At 33.7% G+C, this 25,367-nt stretch overlaps 1 protein-coding gene across 30 annotated transcripts in view; it reads left to right on the forward strand.

Annotated features, from left to right (window-relative positions):
- Positions 1 to 25,367, forward strand: part of LOC126744584 (protein turtle) — a 735,337-nt gene that overhangs the window by 655,285 nt on the left and 54,685 nt on the right. For 25 of the 30 annotated variants that reach the window (XR_007663236.1, XR_007663238.1, XR_007663237.1 and 22 more), the window contains 4 exons: positions 6,575 to 6,643; positions 6,960 to 7,154; positions 7,231 to 7,346; positions 7,415 to 7,526. Coding sequence is in view for 27 of the 30 variants with exons in the window: in XM_050452059.1 (XP_050308016.1) it covers positions 6,575 to 6,643; positions 6,960 to 7,154; positions 7,231 to 7,346; positions 7,415 to 7,526 (492 nt within the window). In the remaining 3 variants the exon portion in view is untranslated. The remainder of the gene's footprint in view (positions 1 to 6,574; positions 6,644 to 6,959; positions 7,155 to 7,230; positions 7,347 to 7,414; positions 7,527 to 25,367) is intronic. The other 5 variants (XM_050452077.1, XM_050452073.1, XM_050452072.1 and 2 more) reach the window with 4 other exon arrangements.

The raw sequence follows: 25,367 nt of genomic DNA on the forward strand, positions 1-25,367 counted from the left end.
GTTTTGTTTATAGTACTAGTGATATACAGGGTGTTTCAGAACTATGGGATCAAACTTCTAGGGGTTGTTCAGTGCAACAGTAGAATCCATTTGAGTATCGGAACCCATGTTCGGAAATGTGTCACTACGCCACTACGGCCCTAAGACGCGTTTAAATTTAGAAAAAATATTAATTACCTAAATAGGATCTGATGCATTTATTTTTACCTTTTGTATATGATACCATTACAACAATTATTCAAAATGTCTTCCTCCAACCTCAATACACCGATTTAAACGCCGCACATGATTTCGGCGGACTACACTAAAAATTTGGTCCTCGTTTTGAATGATTTCAAATGCTGCTGTTATTCGTCCAATTAAGTCTAGCTCTGATTCTACTAGAGTTTCGTAGACTAACGACTTTAAAAGAAAAAATCGAGCGACATTAAATCGGGTGACCTAGGAGGCCAAGAAACTGCTCCACCTCTGGCAATCCAACGGTGCCCAATCCTCTGAGCCAAATACTCGCGTACTTGTACAGCAAAGTGAGCCGGCGCTCCATCATTATCTGCTGTATCTACAGACCACCAAGCGACACCCAATATAGGCGGCTCTTTTTGAACCTGGTTGATTGCATTAACCAACTGCAAATTAACTACCCAAGCGCAGAAATCATCGACGAGAAGCTGAGCTATTTGCTACCATATGCGGGCTTACGCAGCTTGTGGAGGAACCTACCAGAATCCCCGATCGAGACGGCGAGTTCGCGAGTCTCCTAGATCTGGTCTTGGCTTCAGACCCTGACTCGTACACTATATCGGTACAGGCCCCCTTAGGAACATCGGACCATAAATTGATAACAGTCTCTTGCCAGTTGGATGTTAAAACGCAGGATCCTCCGATGCCGCGGAAGGTATGGCACTATAAATCAGCAGAGTGGAACCATCTTCGGGAATTTTGTCGCTCATTCCCTTGGAAAGAAGTCTGCTTTAGAACCAATAACATCTCAGAATGTGCAAACCAAATTACAGAAACGATCTTGGCAGGAATAGAAGCTTATATCCATTTTTCTACTAAATGCAGATCAAACAACAAGCAATGGTTCAACCTGAATTGCAAAAAGGCAGTAAACACTAAAAACGCAGCATATTGCAAATGGCGTCAACATCCTTCCTCCGAAAATTGGAGGAACTTTTTAACCTCCAGAAATAGCTGCACGTGAATTATTGATGAATGCAAAGAGAGTCACAACAACAGGATCTAAAACAATTGCTAAACTGCCCAAATGGAACAAGATCTTTTTGGTCGGTATCGAAAGCCGTTAGTCAAGGATTTGCTAAGTCGGCCTTGCCACCCCTAACAGCAGATGATGGTTCTATCGCGGTAAAAGCAAGGGAAAAAGCCAACTTACTGGGTAAACTCTTCGCGTCCAATTCTACTCTGCACTCGCAAGGCAAAACACCGCCATATTTGCCAAGGGTGAATTCATCGATGGGAGAAATTTCGTTTCCCCAACGAATTCCAACCAAATTTCGTTTCCCCAACCAACAAAGCTTCTGGACCCGATGGAATTCCAGCCCTAGTACTAAAACGTTGTGCAGACGAATTGACTCCTCCCTTATGTAGACTGTTCACGGCATCGTATAAACAGGGCTCATTTCCAACAAGCTGGAAGACTGCTCAAGTGCAAGCTATACCCAAAAAGGGTAAGAAGACGATGCCGTCCAATTACCGCCCGATTGCACTAGTTCCAGTAATATCGAAGAATATGGAGAAAGCAGTCAACCAATAACTGTTAAGATATCTGGAATCATCTTGACTAATCAGCGATCATCAATACGGCTTCCGAAAGCTTAGATCCACCGGCGATCTTCTGGCTTACGTCACACACTTGTGGACGGAGGCCATGGAGAAGCATGGCGAGTCCCGCTCAGTCGCTCTTGACATTTCCAAGGCATTTGACAGAGTGTGGCATAAGGGACTACTAACCAAGCTCTCCTCAGTCGGCATACAAAACTCATTATTGAATTGGATCAAAAGTTTTCTTGAACAACGAACAATCCAAGTAGCCGTCGATGGACACCTCTCCGACAAATTTAACATTAACGCTGGAGTCCCTCAAGGATGCATTCTATCCCCCACCCTTTTCTTGATATATATCAACGATTTGCTAGGAACCACTGTCAATTCAATTTACAGCTTTGCGGACGATAGCACCCTTATTTCCATATTTAAGTCCGCCAAACCAACGACAGCCGCAACTTCTCAGAATCTTAGGCAGCAACAAGTAGCTTCAACCAACAACGATATTAGAGCAATCTTGGAGTGGGGCGGTAACAATCTGGTCAATTTTAAGGCTAAAAAAACGCAGGCTGCAGTATTTATGATGAAGACTAACGTTGATGGCCCGGAGCTGGTTATGGCAGGGAAAACATTGCCAATGAAATCATCTTTACATGTTCTAGGAGTCGAAGTCACGAACAGTGTGTCCTGGCATGACCACGTTGCCGAGATCGCCAGGGCAGCTTCCAAACAACTCGGAGTGCTTTTCAAAACGAAAAAACTGTATACACCAGAACAGCTGCTGACTCTTTATAAGGCTCAAATAGGCCCTTCCCTCGAGTATTGCTCGCATGTCTGGAGCTCTGCACCCAAGCATAGTTTAAAGCTGCTAGATTCTATACAGAAGAGAGCTATTCGTCTTATCGACAAACCAGAACTGACAAAGAGTCTGGATAGTCTGGAGCACAGGAGAAAGGTGGCTGATCTCTGTTTATTCTACCGTTATTATCACGGTAAGTGCTCCTCTGAGCTGGCAGGCCTGATTCCACCCAGGGCTGTTCCGGCAAGAAGGACGCGTCTAGCAGTGGCGACTCATCAACATCGAGTCCAGCTGCCTACCCCAAGAACGTTGCTGTATCGGGACTCATTCATCTGGAGAACATCTTCTTTGTGGAACGGGCTTCCACCTCACATATTTCCCGACGCATACAACCTGCAGCGATTCAAGATAAATGCCCACAAATATCTTCGCGCAAGCACCACTCCAAGAGTGACATAGGACTTTCCTCTTGTGCTTGTGTTTACCATAAAAAAAAAAATCATGCTGAAACCACATTTGCTGTCTAACGTTTAGTGGAACATTTTCAAGGAGTTCTCGGAGAACTTTCTCCAAGAAACGCAGATAAATAGGTCCTGTTAACCATTCCGGTAAAAGGTATGGCCCAACTAAATAATCATCAACAATGCCTGCCCATAGGTTGACAGACCAATGATTCTGATGTTTTCTTGGGAAAATTGCATAAGGATTTTTTTCGTCCCAAACATGCCTATTCCTACTATAAAAAATACCGTCTCTTGTGAAAGAGGATTCATCGATCCACAAAAAATATCGTAAAAAATTTGGTTGTGCAATGATGTGATCCAGAAGCCATCGACAAAATTAAACTCTAGAATGATAATCGGCTGCAGTCATACCTTGAACTTTCTAGAAGTGTTAAGGATGGAGTTGTTGCTCGTGTAGTACCCGCCAGACAGAAGCGTTACTTGTATTTATATCCTTAGCGACGTCACGTGTGCTATTTGATGGTTCATCGGCAATTCGCTGAAGTACCTCTTCTTCAAATTTGACCGTTCTTACGGTTCGAGCAACACCAGTATCATGCATCTTGGTCTTAAACATGCCTGTCTCAGCGAGCCGCCGATGAACTGCAATAAACTTTTTATATCCAGGATGCTGTCATTCGGGAATACGTTCATGATACATCCGCGATGCTGCTCGTGCATTGCAGTTTGTTGCTCCGTATGCCAAATGCATATCCGCCAATTCTTGATTGGTAAAGTTTTCCATTAGCAATAAATGTTTAATGAGAATTCACATTGATAAGCGTTGATTTTAAACAATTGTTCTTAGGTATCATGTACAAAAGGTAAAAATAAATGCAGCAGATCCTATTTAGGTAATTAATGTTTTTTATAAATTTTAACGCGATTTAGGAAAACTTGTTTACATCGTTCTGGCAAAACTAAATTTAATTGTGCTACTATTCCTTTGTCATTGCTGATGAAAAATAAAAAAAAGCTTTACGAACGGGAAACGAAGATAGAACAAGATATAGGTATTTTTATTCAGATTAATAACGCCTTATGATGCACAAAGAAAGGGAAACTATGCGGCAAAATCAAATGTCAAGAATAGGAATATGAGCTGTCAGTATCACTTATTTTCAAAGAAAAAACGTGTGATTGTAGTGTGTAAACAGTTTTTTATTATTGCTTTTGGAATTAAAAAAAAGAAGATTAGAGAACCTGTAAAACATCACATAAAGGAAAAACGCCGGCAGAAAACCGAGGTGGAAATAGGTATGGTAATCGCAACGAAACAAAAAACAAAGCCTTCGTTTATTTTTAAATCAAACTCCTGCACAAGAAAGTCCTTATGGCCGACAAAAGTCAAAAAGGATTTACCTACTTGTAATCACAATTAAATGCAAAGAAATTATGGCAACTTTATAATAGTTCTGTGACGGATGATTTAAAAGTTAAAAAAACAATATTTTATAAAATTTTTATAGGAAAATTCAATATCGGATTTGCATCTCCAGCAACGGATGCTTGCAATGTCTATGTGTTATGGCGTGATAAAATACAAAATGAGAAAGATAAGGCTAAAAAGCAACAGTTTATAACAGAACAGAGAATACATAAACTCCGTGCAAATGCATTTTACAACTATCTGAGAAAAAAAGAGGACAACAGTCATTCTGTATGTTTTGACCTACAACAGGTTCAGTGTTTGCCTAGAACCCCCATACAAGATGCCTTTTATGCCAGACAGCTCAGTTTATACAATTTTTGCCTTGTACCTTTAGATTTAAAAGATCCTTTTACTCATTTTTACTCATACCGAAGTGGGATCTGCTGTGTATGAGATTTGAAGAAATTAACACTAGAAGCTGATGTATTTCACCTAAGACTGTTTTGCGATGGTTGCGGAGACCAAACAAGAATAGCCACATTATACACATGCTTCTCTTCTACCTTTTGAATGACTCCCCAAGACATCTTAAGGACATAACACTATATTTTCCAGTACGAGGCACAGTTTTCTACCAGCAGACCGGATTTTCGGTCGACTGGAGAAATAAATTAGAAAGCATGTTTTAATAACCATCAAAGAGGAATATGACATTTTTAAAAAAATTGACACACTAAGATTATTGGGGCACGATTGGATTCTAAAAGAAAAAAAGCTTGGAGGAATATTATAAAAAAGTGGATGGTATCCAGAAATTTAAACGAATGATTTTCACTAAAAAAAAGGTTCAAGGTCATTACACCATTGATTTAAAATGCTATGAGAACTATAGATTTGAGAATCCGTTGGAAAAACCTGTAACAATTCTTAAAAAGGGAAAGAGGCACCCTTTGTCATGGGATAATTTGAATTTGGCGTTACGTTCATTAAGCGAGAACAAAAAAAGGACATAAAAAACTTGCTGAACAAACAGTTTGGTGATGAGTGGTTTAATTTGGAAGAACTACAGTGGTACAAAAAATTAATAATTGATGATCCAAATAGTGCTTCCGAGGTACAATCAAACCCCGAAATGGAAAATATGTGTGATTGTCTTACAGATGATATAGGTGAAATAAAAGTTTAACAAATTTTCTACTTTTGATCACTAATATTTTGTTGTTTTGACCTAGAATTTGTGTTTTGTTTATTTTTGATAGCGTAATAAAAAATATTAAAGATTTGCTTCATTTTTTATTATCCTGATAAAATGTAGTTAAAACAAAAACTCATACTTCTTACTAATAATAAACAAAACAAAAGGGGATATTTACAATTAGTTCAGGACAAAAGGGGATTAATTGAAATGGATTTTTCAAAAGAGGATATTCTACATTTTTGGAAATTTCTAACATCAAAATTAAAAGGCATGATTTTTTTCTGAACATTTTGTTTTAATAGTAGGTTCATGTACTTTCTAAATGGTAAAACCACTTATCCGCAAATATTTTCGTCTTTGTTCTAACAGTTTTTTCGATTTCCTGAAAAAAAAAAGATGTAGATATCCCCATTTGAAAAGACACTCCTCACATGTATCAATGAACATTGTAGAGAGATTGAGAAGAGCAAGACTCAAAATATTTGCCCTACAAGCATCAAATCTAACTTTGCAAGACATGCTTATACTAACAACCACAATTTCGGTCCAGCTACTGACCTACAGCTTTTACATTTCTACCCGAAAAGCAATAAACTTGATCTGTTGGAAATACTCTAAATAAATAAAGCTACACAAAACAACCAGCAACACTGTTAATGATCAAGTACATCATTCTTGATCACTGTGTCACAACCCATCAGGTACCATGGTACTTTTAGAACTTCTCCCATAGATGTCACCTTTGTAAATAAATAAGTGGAGGGAGACTGCAGTATTTTCATTTTACCTTAACATATCTTGGAATCAAATTTTAGTTTTTATTTATTTTTTCTTGTTCCCTAGACCATTTTGATGTGTGTATATAATAAAATTATACTTACTGGAAATAATTGTTAAACCTACTTTTTTCATTTGAGAAGACGTTGGATTACCAGTTCAAAATACCCCCGCCTCGGTTAATCCAGCCCCAAATAACGAAAATTTGGGTAAGTCATCTTAAATGTACTTAATTTGCATTTAGTACATAGATATTAACTATATAAATATTATTATGCCAAAAATTATTAATATAAAAGTCTATTTACTATAACCTGAACTATTTGACAAATTCTACCAATCTCGTTCATTATTATTCTAAGTAAAGAAAAAGTAGTTTGATCACTAGTGAGTTTATAAAACTTGATTATAAACTATTTTCTTAGTTTCCTGCATGTTAATTAGTTAAAAGCTTTACATCTATTTTATATATTTTCATGTTAAGGAAGTACCCGAACTTACACATTTTATTTCTAATTGAAAAAGTGTATTTAGGTCCAAAACCCGGTTCTCCCAGGAACCTGACTGTAACAGAAGTGGACCATGGATTCCTCATTTCCTGGATGCCTCCAATGGATCGAAGTGTCGATATCCATCACTACGTTATAAAATATAGAACGGATGGACCTTGGAAGACCTTAAATAAGGCTCAGATAAGACCTGAAGATACTCAATATTTAGGTATGCTATACAAATTATAGATTTTAAATTAAGTTTCTTTAAAAGTTTATTTTTTGATATAATTTTTTTCTTTTAGTCAAGAACTTAGTTGGCGGAAGGACATACTACTTCCGTGTATTTGCTCATGGCTTAGAAAGTTATGAAGAAAGTGAAGAAGTTAAATATTCAGTTCCTGCACGTGTTAAGCATAAGGTAAAAAACATAATAATACAAATTTTACATAACGTATAGACTAATTTAATTTCATAACTATTTTTTAGGCAATCACTGCAGGGGTTGTAGGAGGAATTTTGTTTTTTATAGTCGCGATCATACTTTCTGTATGTGCTGTAAAAATATGTAACAAAAGGAAAAGACGGAAACAGGAAAAAGGTGAGCGTGTGTTTATACATTATTAGATTTCAGATATAGTCTTAAATTTAAGCCCAAAGAAAGTAGGACAAAGTTCAAAAATTTAGAATATTTATTATAGGTCAACATATTTAAGTTGGCCGTTTAGATTCCAAAATAATATAATTATCCTTAATCAGCTATTCAAAAAAATTGTAAAACAACATATCAATCAATAACTGGTATATGCGATACTATATAAAACATTCTGACTCTAAACACATTTAAAATAACAATTTAAAGGGATACAAAAAAAATAATTTTTTTAAATTGTTATGATAAAATATGTTTAAATCATATACTTTGTTATATTAATGTAGAAAAAAGTTTAATTGACAAATAAATGCCTAACTTGAGAGTTATAATATGATGAGAGTATATTTTTACTTATCAAACAGAGTGCAAACACAACTTTAATTCTTTTGATTCCTTAATACATAATGTTTTATTTGCGGCAAAATATCCTAATGAATAATTGTTTAATGACGTTAAGTATAATGGAATACCGGATATTTCTTGGCACATATTCTTCGGGTCAAAATAAACTGATTTTAAGTATCTTTTTAAGGTTCAATTTTTTTCTTTCTAAAATATGGGGTGATAAAGGAGATTTTTATATTATTTCTTAATTTTTAAAGAACGTTTTACTTACGATATGGACCGCTTTTTATTGTGGTTGTTAAAAAACAGTTCACTTGTGCTCTTTATCAGTGCAGTTTTTTACTATTCTTGTTAAGAAAAAAATCATTTTTAACCAAAAAAAAAGTTACTGAGATATTTAGATTTCAGATTAACCAGAATATTGATTTTTATTTTTAATACTTACTTATTTTTAATACTTAAGGATGAAGTCAAGATTTGTACGTTGCAAAACTGCCTCACGTCTTTGTGGTAAAGAAATATGCGGTATATCGTCAGAGAAAGATTGTAGCTTTCAGTGGTTTTTATGTGGGTACCGTCCACGATCTGACAACTTGATACTATTGGCATATCTTCGTGATCACTTATGTTATCCCTTTATTAAATTTTATGCTGTGATGATCCTAACAGTCGCGAATATGCCAGATGTCCCTTTTCGCCAACCCATTTCTACGCCTCCACTCAATAAATACACCACATAAAGAGGAAAGTCTTGTTTCATCTCTACGGTGTACAACCTGTTCTTCAAGCTAATTATTAAGATCCTGGAAAATTTGTTGTCTACTGAGGTAGAGATACGGCTTGGAGACTACGAAGGTGGTAACGGAACCTTGTCTTTCTACGAGGGCGGGTTAATAAGTCCGTGACTTTTTGGATAAAAGACAGGTTTTTATGTAAAAAGTAATTTAGTTTTCAACATAGTCTCCTTTGAGTTCTATACACTTAGTCCAACGTTTCTCCAATTTTTTTATCCCTTCGGAAAAATATGATTTGTCGAGGTCATCAAAATAGGCATTTGTTTGAGAAATAATTTCGTCGTTGGAGTCAAATCTCTTTCCGCCGAGCCATTTCTTTAAGTTTGGGAATAGGAAATAGTCACTGGGGGCTATATCTGGAGAATAGGGCGGATGAGGAAGTAATTCGTAATCTAATTCATGGATTTTTGCCATGGAAACTGCACATGTGTGGACCCTTGCATTGTCCTGTTGAAAAAGAACTTTTTTTTGGCCAAATGTGGTCTTTTTTCTTTCAGTTCCTCATTGAATCTATCCAATAAGTTGGTATAATATTCTCCATTGATTGTTTTCCCCTTTTGAAGATAGACAATGTGGATTATACCGCGTGCATCCCAAAAAACGGTCGCCATGACTTTATTGGCTGACAAACCCACCTTTGCCTTCTTGGGCGCCGATTCACCCCGAGAAATCCACTGTTTTAACTGCTGTTTGGTCTCCGGCGTGTTGTGGTGGATCCACGTTGACGAAACGACGCAAAATTTCGTCCATATTGCGGTTGAATAAAGCCAAACACTCCTGGAAAATTGTCACACGGTTGCTCACAACCGGCCACAAGCCGGTTGTGAGCAAACGCGTCACCCATCTTGCGGAAAGCTTTCTCATACCCAAATGATCATTCAAAATTGAAACTACTGAACCATGTGAGATGCCTATGGCTTCCACAATCTCTCTCACTTTCAATCTCCGATCGGCTAAAACCATATCATGAATTTTTTCGATTGTTTTGGATGTAGAGACTTTGACTGGGCGTCCAGAACGTTCGGCATCTTCCGTGCTTGTACGGCCACATCGAAATTCAGTAAACCACTTCTTTACCATGGAAATGGATGGTGCAGAGTCCCCATAATATTTATCAAGCTTAGCCTTGGTTTGAGTGATGGTTTTTTTCCGTAAAAAATAAGGCTTATCGAGCACACGAAATTCACTTTTTTCCATTTTCTTCTCAAAACGAGTGGTAGTCTGCTATCAACAGCTGTCAAACACAAACTAAATGACGCAGCTTGCTCAAATTTTGACAGGCGTCAACTGACAGTTCTCTGTTGACAGAAGCAGAGTTGCCACTTCCATTAAAGGGCGGGAAATTCAAAAAGTCACGGACTTATTGACCCGCCCTCGTAGTTCGTCAGCCCGTTCATTGACCTTGATACTCTGGTGTCCTGGGACTCACCTCAGTCTCCTTCCTTGTATACTGCAAATCTTTCCAATGCGTCTCTGCACTCCGAGACTAACGCTAAACTGGCCCTGGGTTCCCCTCGTTACCTTTCAATGCTTCCCGTTTTTTTGCTACTCTAAGTATAGTAAACACCCCTGCTTTGAAAACTGTGGTTCATCACAGCATCACAGTTCAACATCTAGATGTCAGAATTGGTATGTTCTTACATATGAGGGTGGAGCCGATGAAATTTCGAAGTCGAAGATCGTTTTGGAATAGTGCGTAAAAGTTGCCAATTGGTATTACAAAACTAATGTCTAATTTTGGGTTTTAAAACAAAAAAAAAATCTTCTGCTCTGTATCGGGCTTTGAAAAAATTTAAAATACTAATAGTTATATACCTAATATAACTAATAGTTATATAACATATAAGTTTTTAGCTAAAATGATTGTTAGAAAGTACTTTGTGTTATTTTAAAAACATTATTCAATTGAAATATCTTTAAAATATGTAATTGTCATCCCACTGGTAGATCTATCTTATACCAGTGCCCAATTTTATTTTTTCTGAAATAAATATTTAAACAGAGTGAGTAGATTACCTCAAACAGAGAAACTTTTCGTTTCTTTAAATAACCTAAAATTCACCACGGCGAGGTAACTACTCGACAAGTTCCATCGCACCCTCCTTCATCCATTATGATTATTTATGGTTTGTAGTCTTTTATTTTTTATTCAAATTTTGGCATAAGTTGAAGCGAATCTATTGTTGCCTTAATAAAACTGTCTCTCTTTTGTTACCCAACAACTGATAAAAATGCTTCTGTCACAAATTTTACGCATGTCTCAACGGATTGGTTGTAACAAGGAAATGCAGCAATGTCGATTATTTTTTTAGAAAACCGGAAATAATATTTTTTTAAATCATTCATTTCTAAAGTCCAAGGCAATGGAGGCCTAGTTTTTTTTTTTGCCCAATCAATTAGTTCAATATCGTATCTGTGTAAAATTAATTTGTGGAATAATAAAAGGTCAAATATTGGTTAAACGATTGCCCTTAGTTTTTGCATTTAGAATGTGGTAAAGTGTGGCAAGCTCTCTCATAATTGAGCGAGGGTTATGCAGCATACATATCAAGCGATTTTCTGAATGAACAAAATAGGCATTTCTTTGAATTACGGAGTCTATAACACTTTTCAAATCTTGCTCTAGGTACCGGCTACGTTTTATTATTGCAAAACATGCTTTGCACTATTTACACATGATGTGTTGCATTTAATTTGATACCACAAAGGAGCATAAACCTTAACAATTAATTTGGTCAGTTCTTTTAATTCCGAGATTGGAATTTTGGTACTAACATAAAGACGTATGATGCGATTGGCCAAAGTTAGCCATCGAGAATGACTTACCTTTTCTAGGCTTTGTTTAATAAATCTACGAAACACTCCCCTGTAGAAACTGCAACACAAATTTCGAATAGATATTTCTGATCGGTACTTAAGTCAAGAAAACCTATTTCTGGTAACTCACAGTTAATATTGTTGTAGTTTAGGACTGACATATTTTCGCAGTTCTATATTTGAATGCGATAGATGCTATAGTTCTTACAAAAGCCCTTGGATCCATAGTTGGAAAGTCACTCTTTTGGAAAAGATGCCTACAAATCTTTGTAAAGAGCATTCTAAATTAATTCTAGTTGAGAAATTGCACCTTTTTTTCCGTATTCACCACTAGTTCTTCTAGATTATATTTATTGATTTCAAAGAAGTTGACAATACTTTGGACCAATGCTTTGAGCCGATCCAGAAAGACATACAGTGTGGCTTAAAATTTTAGAGCCCGGATCTCCAATGTCGTGTACCACTGCTGTTACCACTGCTACTGCAGATCTATCCGATAGTCCATAGCAGTCATAAACTTTGGTCAAGGTATGAAGTTTGACATAATTTTGTGTACAGTGCATTTCTGAATTGACACTATCATAGGAAGTGTCGAATTAAATTTTAATAATAATACCAACGAAGATTTTTTTTCGATTTTGAAAGGCTGATAGAGTGCAGAAGATATGATTTGATCAGAAAAATTGTAATAATAACTTTTTATCAACATTATAAAAGATAACTTTCGGCAGGTATTTATATATTAAAGATTTTATAAATCAATTTTTTAAATTTTCTTATATTTTCGCGATTATGGCTCCACCCTATTACATACCCTGAGAGCGATCGCCATATGTCCTTGGCCTTAGTGAACATTTTCCGCTGTTTTTCATCATTTTATACGCCGCCATGGCCTCCCTTTTAATCCAGACTGGAGCCCAAGAAGAATGTTTAGAGGTGCCGCAGGTGTAGTTGTCATGGCTCCAGTAATTTTGAAACAGACCAGGCTTTACAGTGTAGTCAGTTGTTAGCGTTCTTGACCTTTAATGCCGCGGGTCACCATACCACGGATCCGTATAAGATCCTCAGTTGTATGACTGCAGTATAAAGCCATTGAAGATCATGGGGTGTTAGATCCCATCTTGGACCTTTTGTTCGCGGTTATTACTACATTAGAGCTGTTGCCTTGTTTACTGCCTGCTCTTCATGAGTTTTGAAAGGAAGTTTGCTGTTTAAAGTAACTCCCAAGTATTTGACCTACTGGCCCGAAATTAAGCGACTCTGATACATACTGGGAATCTCGGAAGATACGTAAAAGGTTAGCAAATCTTCCGTAACAGTGGTCTAGCTAACATAGAGTCGAAACAGGTGAGCTCGCAGCGGCATCACGTGATCCGAATGCATGCGCATTGCGAACTTTTTTTTTCTTTTTTTTTTGAAAGGTCGATAGTGGGCTGAAGATATGATGACTTGATCAAAGAATATGTAATAATAACTTTTTATCAACATTACAGAAGATAACTTTTGCCAGGTATTCCAAATCGGTTTTTTTTAATTTTTTTAAAACTTCGCGATTATTGCTCCACCTTATATGACCTGACACCTGACACTCTGATAGCGATCGTCACATGGCTTTGTTCTAAGTGAACATTACGCTATTCTCCGCTATCCTTTATCCTCTTATCTGCTGCCATGGCCTCTCTCTCAATCCAGGCTGGTAAATCCGGTAGCCCAAGAAGAGTTAATTAGAGGTGTCATATAGGTGGTATTCTAATGGCTGCAGTAATTTTTAAACCTAGCAGTCCTTGCAGTCTAGCCAAGTTTTAGGTATTGGTGATCTTTAATGCCGCTGGCCACCATACCATGAATCCGTATGAGACCCTCTGTCGTATTACTGCACTATAAAGCTACTGGAGAACAGGGGGTTTTAGACAACATCTTGGACCTATTGTTTGCGGTTATTACAATATTAGGGCTATTGCCTTGATTACTTCATGCTCTACATGAGTTTGCTGTCTAAAGTTAGTAAGTTAGTAACTCGAAGTATTTGACCTACTGGCCCGAAGTTAAGCGAGTCCGATACATAGTGGGAATCTAGGGAGATACGTAGAAGTTTAGCAAATCTTCTGAAACAATGGTCTAGCTAACATAAAGTCTGAGCAGGTGAGCTCGCAGAGCCCTCGCGTGGTCCAAATCTGTCATGTATAAAGCAACATAAACAAACAAATTTAAAAGAAATTTGACAGTAAGAAAGAAAGATTTGCATGTATAAATAATTTTTTTCCAGTCGTGGATTGTGTAGGGTTCAGCTGCGTTCTTTGAAATAATAATTTGTTGGTATATGTAATTATTTGTGAAAATGTAATTGCAGGTTGCTGGAAGAAACGAATTGTGTTGTTGAAACCAGATTTTCTCAAACTTTCGTGATTAATGGCCTTTCTTTGCTATCGGCAATAAAAAAGGCGGTAGAATTAGTACGAGAAGGAAAAGTGAAGATTTAAGGCACTTACATACGGGAAATATTAGTTGAAAAACTTTATTTTGTAACCACGTTACATGTTAGTACTGTGAATACTTTATTATTTTGAAATAGTTATGTAGAATGGTTAAAAATTTGGTTTTTTATTAAAAGTTTTGTTTACAACTGAATGATAATCAAAAGAGTTGCTCCAGAAGCGTTGGAAGAAGCCCAAAAAGAAGAGAAGAAACTTCGGTTTGAAGAGAATTGTAAAGCCTGCCCCACATTTGATTAGCAACAAGTAGACTTTTTTCTATTCCATGATAAATAATTTTTATTTCCTAAGTCAAAAACAAGCAGAGTTTTACAAGCAAAAAGTGTGTTTGCAAGAAAATGTCATTGTTTACCTGTGTTAGTCAGACGCTAGAAAAATCCTGATTACTGGCACATAAAATTAAAATTATGCAAGGGAAGAATGCAAAGGATCTGACTCATGAACATCTTACTCTGAGTGTTTCTCAAAGTGCCAAGATGAAGTAGGGAATTGAAAAAGAGAAAACAACCATTAAAAAATAAAAAAAGACAAGAATTGAATTCTCTGAAGTCGTGGCTTGGCGCTTCACCTGGTGTTATCATTAAAACCGGACGCATAGTTGTTGAGAGTTGTTAAGATTAAAGTGTTCACGATCTTGCAAAAAAAGTCATTGTACAATGCTGAAGCCAAAATAAAAATAATTGCATTTTTGCATTTAGTCGAAGGCAAAGCACAGCTTGTAAAGTCTAACGGGGACTTCACTCAATGTCAGGTTCAAATGAATATCCTGGAGTATGTCTGTATGTAATTTTGATGTTGGAAATTTTAATACTCAACTTTCCTAGGGAACAAATATTTATACACTAGGAATGCATTGCTTTTGTTTAAATATAATGCAAAAAAAAATCAAATATATACATGGGATGGTTGCAGAAATAGTGCAAAATGCATATAAACAGGTATATGTATATGATGCCCTAATATTCTTCGCCATCGTCTGCCACATTGACTTTCAATATCGGAGGCTGTGTGTTTACTAAAACCGCAGCCATTGTAATAATTCCGTCAATGTACGGTGTCATGTTGATTGTTACTTTGGAAATGCGATGAGTTTTCATTTGCTGCGTTATGCGCTCTAGATACATTCTGCGTCTTGCAATTTCATAAGCTTCAGTGACTTCTTTTTCTGTAAAATATTCTACGCGCAGAAAAGGTGGCACAACGAACAATACACGTTTTCTAGCATCATCTAATTTGGCCTTAATTTCCGGAAACCCTTTGTCAGCCAAAACTATATCGTTTGGCTCTAAAAGATCGAGAAAACTACTCTCAATAGTAATTTGAGCATGCGTCTGTCGTCCTTAAAACATACTTTTAAGAGGAATGAAATGTAGCCGTATGTATTTCAAAAAGTAGGCGCAGGACTGTTGACGCTATTCAAAGCTTCATTTTCATTTAAAAAATAAGCAAGCGATTCTCTCGTAACATTTTGGCCTTGGGGTTTTACTTATATAAAAATTACAATAGCATATTAAAAGTTACTCTTCGAGTACCAGCTAAAGCATTCATTTCTTCATTACTAGTAATCGACTTATATACGAAAAAGCTTGCACAATCTAGAACTAAACATTGATCAGTAACATGCACTTCTGTGCCACATAACTCTATCATTATCCTTCAAAGCAATGCAAACTTGAATTTCTGCTTCGCAGACATTGTATCCAATTATGAGATTACACATAAAAAAGTTTGATAGTTAACTTATGTTCGGAGTTCACACTTGCATAATTGCGTTTTTACTTTATATTTTAACTTTCGTGTCTACTTCTAATCTTCTTTCTTCGCTTGCGAAATGTTCCAAATCTGCAGTCAAACTTTCTTCAGCATTCAACTTTTTATTTGTTCAGATAAAAGTTGTCGTTTTTTCTCACTTCGGCTCAATCTATGAAAAATTGATCTTTAACACGTGACAAAATGTATGTACCTCAAATTTATTCTCTTTACCTAGAAGTCGATTTCTGAACTCTAGTTTGCGGAGATTTTGTAACTCTGTATACAGCTGGAAAAATACATGGAATGTAGCTTGAGCTTTTAGAATAAGAATAAGGCTGCCACGGAGAACCATCAAGGCTAGAATTAAACTGCGACAATTTAGTATTCTTGTTTACAAAACTGCAATAAAATATGCGCACCATAAAATCGATTTCATATTTTTAAATAACTGTACTTCTTTCTGTAAATTGCTTGTATCCACTTTTCCCTTAGGCTCTTTTTGTAGCTCCGATTTGAAAATGAACAAAATTTATTTCCATTTGTCTTTCTACTGGAGCGCCCACAACCGACAACGCAACAAAATGATCCATACGACATTTTCTTTTTTCCCCATATTATCGTCACTGACAGTTAACATTAACTTTCTCCGTTCGTTTGTTTACGAACTGTCACGTTTATTTACATTTGATTCGGTCTGCTTGAGACACACCAAAACGCCGTGTACACTTCTCGTGTACGGTCACTAGGAACGCTAGTATCGTTTTTTTAATAATAGGAAATAAATATGGCTTAAATTAGTCTTTCTAGTAGTACTGTTCGTATGTAAAAATTAAGTTAAAAACTTTTGTTCATCGAGTGTTTTTAATTTATACCTAAACTATCAGTAAAAAATACTATAATCCCCTGGAAGCTGGCGCAGCCATCCAGCAACATTTTAATATAAAAAAACGTCAAAAACACTTTTAATCTGCCTATAATCGGGTTTTATTTCTTATTTTAGCTTTGATTGATGTCCTTAATTTTTCTGACCTAGAAAATCATACATTTACCCATACTCATATGTGGAATTGACAATAAAACGCTCTATTACTGCCACAATAAAAAGTCCCATATTCTGGTGTCATATTCCAAGACAATTTTGAGTATCACTTCTTATGCCAATACGCCGAAAATAATTATACATTAAAACATGGATTTTTAGTTTTCATTTTTCAGTTTTCATATTACGATCTTGTATCTTAGAAATCAACTAATTTTAGATTTAAATAACATGAATTAAGTCAGCTTCTTTGACCCGAGGAATATGTGCCAACATTTTTAAACCATCTTTCAGAGGTACCGCTCTTTGTCAAAATCTCTATATGAAATTCTTAACTTGACTTTATAGAGCGAAAATAGTAATAGTATAATTTAATAATTAATATTTTGAATCGGCTAGAAATTATATATAACAAAGATATAAAAATACTCCAAATATGCTAAAAATATGCACTTACTTATTTAATCCATTTGCGAATGCAGTATTGCATTTTCAAAACTTAATCAATTTTAATCATGGATTTTTTAATTTATTATAATTTTAATGAAGCAAAAAAGTTGGTGTAAATAACTTTGTAACTTAATAATAAATAATTACATAAATGCTTAGGAGGAATTAGTTTTCATTTTTCTTATATGAAATTAATATATTTAAAAACATTTAGCATGTTACGCAAATATACAAAACGCCAATTTTTAATTAAGACTGAGTATATATTTATTTCAAAACATTAAATATTAATTTATGTTTAAACAAAAGAAAACAGTATCAAATTTTATAAAACATGCATCTACTAATTTTATAGATTTTTAAAGAACCAATTTAAAATATAAAAGTTAAAATAAGATAAGGAACGTGAATTAAAAAACTGGTACAATTTTAAATACCCAACATTGATATTAGTTAGCTTTACTTTAGTCAGAAATTTTACTCTTTAACTTTAAAACGCGTTTTTAATTAAGAATTGCCATTAAAAAAATATGATAAGAACTGGTCAACCAAAAAGCCAGTAAATTTTAAGTTAATAATAGACAGATTAATAACAGTTTTATATGCATTAGTTATCAGCCTATAAATGTAATACGCTAATGATGTAAGTATCAAAAATATACTCTCAGCTAGCCAAAATATACTTCTTTAGGAGAAGTTTATATAAGGAGAATTTTTAAATTTTACTTACTTATTAAGAAGTATATATAGTGAAAATATGTTTAATAAGTACATACATATATACACTCAAATTTATGTATTTAAATACATAAAACGTCTGTCACCAAACATATTATATTCTATAATGTATTTAGTAAAATCGCCTTATTTCAAATATGAACCTTTTATGTCGTATACAATATTATTAAAACCGTAACTATTTAAAACTAACACAATGTTCTCTTGTTCCACAACATAAGCTCTCTCTAAAATGTATGTATTCTTTAGGTAAAGCTTAACCATTGCTATTTATAGCTTGCTAAATCATTCCTCGAGTGCCCCATTTTGACCATCGCATCCGCTCGCCTGTTTTAATTTATTCGAGTGACCCACTACAGGCATCCGTCATTGTTCAAACTTGCACACACAATTCACAATGCAACCATATGACCTCATTTACGAATTACCTTAAAATTGCCATATTACACCACAATGACACAGCTGTTTGTAGTTTTACACTATATGTATTATGAATTTAATTTTTATATTGCACGAAAGCGATTCATGTATAATTCTAATAATATTTACATTAACAGTAAGGTTTTTATCTGTTTAAAAAGGTCGCTAAATAGTATGAGTACAGTCTAAATTATTTTAATTAAATTAAAATAATATAATAGAAGAATGATTTATTCTATTATCTTAATATGTAAGCGTTTTTTGGGATTGCAGATGATATTTTTGCACTTAGAATAGGTTATATCTATTTCTACTTTTTATTTTTAATTTAAAATCCACATAAATATGTTAAATTAACATACAGTGTTGTGACTTTAACTGGAATAAATTCAGTTAAAACTAATAAAAATTTATCTCGCAAAATTCCTGAGACCCGTCAATTTTTGTTTATTTTTTTTCACATTTCAAGATAGTTTTTGTATTTTTTCACCTACAAGGGGGGTCCAAATTAACCCCAACTTTTTTTTTCAAATGGGAAGCCACTTTTTTTAAACTCTTATTGAAAAGAGCCCCTTTTCTTGATTAAATTGCCCTATTTACTTTTCTGATTATCTAAAGGAGAAATACGAAAAAAATAAATAAAAATCATTAAATTATTAAAAGTTGCGTTTAATGTATAAGATGCTCAAAATGAGCACCATTTACTTGTTGGCAAAGCCCAAGACGATAATAAAATTCGTTTCTGACATTTTCTAACACTTCTGGAGATATTTGTCGGATTTCTTGCCTAATACGTTCTTTGAGTTCGTCTAGGTTTCCTGGTTTGCTCATATAAATTTGATTTTTCAAATGTCCCCATAGAAAAAAATCAAGTGGGGTGAGATCGGGAGAACGTGCCGGCCACTCGATTGCACCCCTTCTACCATTTCATCTGTTTGGAAAATTGTCATCTAAATACTGGCGTACATTACGGGCATAATGTGGGGGAGCACCATCTTGTTGTATCCAGATTCTTTCATCATACAAATCTGGATCGAACTGACTCGGATATAAGGCACGTAAGACTGGAACTAGTTCATGTTCAAGAAATTCTAGATATCTTTCCCCAGTTAAAGTATAATTGAAGAATATGGGCCCTATAACTTGCCTGCCAATTATGCCAGCCCAAACATTAGTTTTCTGGGGATATTGTGTATTAGTTTCCCTTACCCAGTGTGGGTTCTCGTCAGACCAGTAGCGACAGTTCTGCTTATTAACATGGCCATTTAGGGTGAATGTAGCCTCATCAGAAAAAAGGATCCACTCCGAAGATATGCGATTTTCGTCAATGGCGTTCATCATTAATTCACAGAACTGAACTCTGCGTCTATAAGGTCGTTTGTTTGCACTTTTTAAAATTTTTAGCACAGATTTATGATGAATAGAGTTTTCGCGAGCTACTATTCTGGCTGCAGTTACCGGATTTTCTTCCATCGCTAACAATACATTTAATTGGGTGTTTTCATCGATTTTAGAAGACCTTTGTCTTGAACCATCCCTTACGTGCCTAACTTCTCGAAATCTGCTTTCGATTTTACTAACCGTACCTTGGTTATAGGTGGCAAATCTGGATATTTCTGCCTGAATAGGTGGACAACCTACCTCTAGCTGAGTACGACTTCTGTCCCCATAACCAATCATCATTAAGATTTCAATCTTGTGGGATTCGGATAAATAAGGCATTTTTTCAATATAAGTTAACTTATTTAACAACTGGTTGAAATTCACTTTAACAGTGACACTACAACAATGTCAGGAAATGTCTCGATACCAATAAAATAAACAAATACGCCAAAAATTTACCAACACAAAATATTTCGAGACTTTTAATAATTTAATGGTTTTTATTTTTTTTTCGTATTTCTCCTTTAGATAATCACAAAAGTAAATAGGGCAATTTAATCAGAAAAAAGGGCTCTTTTCAATGAGAGTTTAAAAAAAGTGGCTTTCCATTTGAAAAAAAAAAGTTTGGGTTAATTTGGACTCCCCCTGTAGGTGAAAAAATACAAAAACTATCTTGAAATGTGAAAAAAAATTAACAAAAATCAACGGGTCTCAGAAATTTTGCGAGATAAAGTTTGATTAGTTTTAACTGAATTTATTCCAGTTAAAGTCACCACACTCTATGTGGTAATAAACAGGGTCCTGCAACAGTGCGTCGGCCTTCCATAAAGCCTAAAAACAAAAGGGTTAAAAATTTTTAACCTCTTTAAATTTGTTTGGGACATGATGGCGCATGTCTGGAAAATATCTTGAAATATACAGGGTGCTTCAAAAAAGTGTGGCGATATAAGCGTATTTTTTTTTAATTTAGGGTAATTTTTTATTTTATTTTTGGGACCGCCTTAGATTACTTAGTATGTGCGCTAAATATGACTACTTTGTCATGCGCAGCTTGGCTGCAATAATTTATTCTTACAAAAAAAAATTAAAAAATCACTACATCATTTAATTTTATCTTGACACCAGAAATGTTAATTTAATGTCAATATTAGGTTAAATTCGGATTCTAGAAGAATATAGAATTACTTTAACTTAAATTGCTTCTTTCTGTAATACTGCCGTGCTAAGACAAGAGGTCGTAAGTAATAAATTTTAAATTCGAATATATTTGCCTTTTTTCAATGACAATTTGAATCCTTAATGAATTACGTTGAATTACGTTAAATTCATAATTTTTTTAACTCAATGGAAAATTAAAATTCCCCTGATTTGAGGTATAAATCGATTGATATCTTATATGGTACCTTGGTGGAGATATTTGAAAATTTTAAAGTTACGACATTTTGATTAAGTAAATATTCGGATTTTTTAAATTGAAATTGACCTATCTTTTTGTCAGTTGCGACTTTTTAACTTTGGATAGTTGCGATACGACATATTATCTTAGTGATATATAATTATAGGTAAACATTATGTGAAGTTACGACATACTGTCTTAATAATGATAATGTAAAACCTAATAAAAACTATTATGAAATATTAATGATCAACAATGTGCAATTACAGCTATTGTTATCATGGTTAAAGATAATAGGAAAAATGTAATTTTTCAGTGGGACATAAAATAACACAATATAAACTAATAGAAACATTTATTAGTTCGTCTTTATTAGAATATGACGTCAATAAAAAATAAATATATAAATCCTTAACGTTAAAATTAACGTTATAATAATAAACAGTTTAGTCATCCAGATTGGTTTCTTCCTGATTTTCAGGCAAACTGCCAAAACAGAAGTCGGCCCTTTGAAATACCCCTATTTTTTTGTTTGGTGCTTATTTCTTTACAATTAATTTTATTACCTTGTAAACTTATTCGAATAATAAACACTATTATTATTATTATTATATACAGATAGTATAATTAATACCTAAATACTAGTTTTTTTTATTTATTCATTTGTCTTCATTGGGTTCGTAGTCTGAATCTTCGATATTTTCCTTTTCATTTAAATCCTGGGTGGATTTACGTTTTGATGTACTTTTGAATCTTTTAACAAGCTGCTTATTGGCCCTTGCCAATGCAAGCATTTTTTTGGTCCGATCAGACATTTTTGGTCTCTGCAAAAATAGGAATTCTTAAATAAAGGTCAATATTACAACTTAAATCAACAAACTTTGGTAAACCGAATTTTAAAAAACCTAACCTATAACACTTACTTCTTAATTTTTGTTTGTTTCACACTTTTATAAGAACTCGACACCAATGTCAAAAGATTACACCTCAATCTAACAAAAAATTCGCTATTAATAAAGCATTTATACTGATAATATTAATAACAATAACAAGCTTCTGCGTTATTATTCAAATAATCAAATCAAAAGAAAAAACATAACATTACTTTTTTAACGTCGTTAAGTCACCAATGATGATACTGTGCACATACTTGGCTCAAGACGTAATACTTGATCAAAAAGTCGTATCAGATCAACATACGACAATTCGATTTTGTGCGTGATAGATAGGTCATTTCGACCTTGTTTTACTGCAAATTATTTTTTAATAAGCTAAATTAATATGTCTTAAGTGACACATAGTACATTTTGTTTTTGTATACATTAAATACGACATTTTGATTTAGTATTTTCTCAATATTTGGCAGATATGACAAAATTATTATACTATTTCGGGCATTTTTACTTAACATACGACTTTATGACTTAGTATACTGATCAGAATAATCATACCGGTCCCAAATATGCAAAAATCTTAAAATTCGAAATTTTGTCACTTACGACCTCTTGTTTTAGCACGGCAGAATATACACGATGTTCGTAGTTATCATTTAAAGTTTACGAATTTCAAAGGTCCATTTCTTGCTTTTTTCAAATTTTTTATGCATTTAATAAAGAATTAATAAATGAATATTTTTTATTATGTAAATGTATTATTTATCTTTAATTGTTTTTAAAATATTCACAATAATAATTAAACAAGCATATTAAAAATATTAATCATTTTATTATTACATCAAGTGTTCAATATGTTTTTCATTTTATTCAAAACATAAATTAATCATACATAAATACTTCATGTTACATTTATGGAGTTACTTGAGTAAATGCATCTCGTGTTTTCTGTTCCATGTCGACTGCCGTTGTAGGTAGATTTCTATAAACAATTTCTTTTATAAAACCATATAACAAAAAATCTAATTTTATAAAGTTGGGGAAACTGGCTGGTCAATTAATAGGTTCATTCCTCCAATCCATTTTCCTTCAAGGGTCATATTTAAATATTCAGTGACATATGACAAAGAAAAATTCAAGATAGGCAATCAATGTATTGAAGATCGGAAAAGTTGTATTTTTTTAAATGGCACCCTCTATATTGTATTAAATTTTTAAATTATATGGTCAATTCTAAGTACTTTTAATATGCCTATTTTTACCTGTTCTTAAGTTATTGACGCTGAAAACGTCCCATGTTCAGATTCCGTATTTACAAATGCCTTTATATAACGGCACTCCGTATTTTGGATCTATTTCAGGATTAAAGGATTTATTTTAGGAAAACAATTAAAAAAAAATAACAAAAAAGCATTAATTTAATGAGCGTTTTCAACATTCATTTTAATGTTCTTTCCTATGCATTGCTTTCTTTTCCGACTCGTTCTATATTAAAAGGCCTCCCAACTTGAATTATGTGGCGAAAGACTAAGTCTTTCTTAGACCCGTGGGTAAAACCTTTGGTGTGACACTAACCACTAAGCAAAATTCTTTATTTTAACCTCGACACGTATTTCGCTAGCGATGTTAGTATCTTCGGGAAAAGATTAAAACTAAAATTAAATTACTTACAAGTATTCTTATATACTAAGGATAACCAAACCTCAACAAATCTTAAATACTAACTAAACTATACAATTGATTGACTTCTCGATCTGATATATTAATTGATAGGGTAAACAAGAAGATGCACTAAATTAGATCTCAGTACAGTCTATCTCCATCCTAATACAGATAAAAATGTCCATAGTATTAATTTTTTAAATAAATTATTATTTAAAAAATATATGCCAAACGCGTGCCCTGCGCTTACTACTTTTAAAGAAAGAATTAAACAAAAAAAAGTAATTTTAAGTAATCTAAGCCTGGAAGCTCTAATAATTATAAATTACTCTGTATATACTTTTATTTAACACACCGCACATTGTTTTTACACCTACATGTATGTTTTAGTGTAAGATTTTTAGTCTTCACATACCATTTTACATTATAAAACTGTATCATACACTTATTTTACCTATACGAAATGTAATCAGGAAGGATTTACGAGCAATGAACTAGTTAGAGTATATTTATGTATATGAATCTGCAATTCCTTATAATTATACGCAAGAAAAAAGGCCAAGTTAATCTTTTTTGGATTTTTTCTCATTTATTAAAGTTAATAAAAAAAACGCCTCCATTTATATCTCTATGTATAAGACATAACTTTAAACATGCTATTAAGTATGCACCTGACAGATTTAAAATTTTTTATAAATATATTTACTTTTAATGGTTCATTTATCGTAAATTATGTTACAAAATCACACTTTTAACATGCATTGATTTTCTAATGCCTTTAAGCCTTTTTTATTGGGTATTACGTTACATTATTTGTATATTTCATATAAGTTATATCTAAATATCGCCTTTTTATTTAAATCAATTGCCTTATGAATTTTTATTAGTAATTTTTTATTTATCATGAATTCAAATTATATTAATCTATTCTTCCTTCCGATGCTACTTTGTCTCTAATAAATCATTTCGTTTTATATTTTTAGTTTTTATTTTGACTAATCTTTAAAAGATTAAAAGTAGGATAAAACAGTCTTCCATTCTATACCTTAATAGGAATAGAAGGCGCATATATGAATCTTTTACAAATAATTTGTAATTCTTTATTATCGATATTATAATATTTAATTTAGAACTAATATTTGGTCTAATTTTAATTTATACGATATCAAAATCATTTATTTAGGCTTTGGAATCGAAAATCTTCAGACCGATTTTCAAGAGTTTTATGCTATTTCATGAACCAGACATTGAGATAGCAGTTTTCTGGTAATAATGAATTTCTCTCAGTGCTTTGGTGGCTAGAGCTCCTTTATTTAAATGTGCAACTAAAAAATGTTGTCTCCAAAATTTCAATATTCTAGCGGTTAATCCTAAAACATTTTTCTTATTCTGCCTACATGCTAAGGTGGAATTCTACTGCAAGGTTTATAAATTGACTCTTGAAAATCTACTGAAAATTGGTAATTAAGTTTTGGGCAAAATCCTAGAAGGTATATCAAAATTAACAAATTTTTACAAGATACCTCTGTCGACTCTAAGTAACAGGGTGTAACTAATGCGACAGAGTAATACTTAGGTAAATTACGACATATCTTTTTTGCCTAAT

This window comes from Anthonomus grandis, chromosome 14 (genome assembly GCF_022605725.1).
Source record: "Anthonomus grandis grandis chromosome 14, icAntGran1.3, whole genome shotgun sequence".
NCBI lineage: Eukaryota > Metazoa > Arthropoda > Insecta > Coleoptera > Curculionidae > Anthonomus > Anthonomus grandis.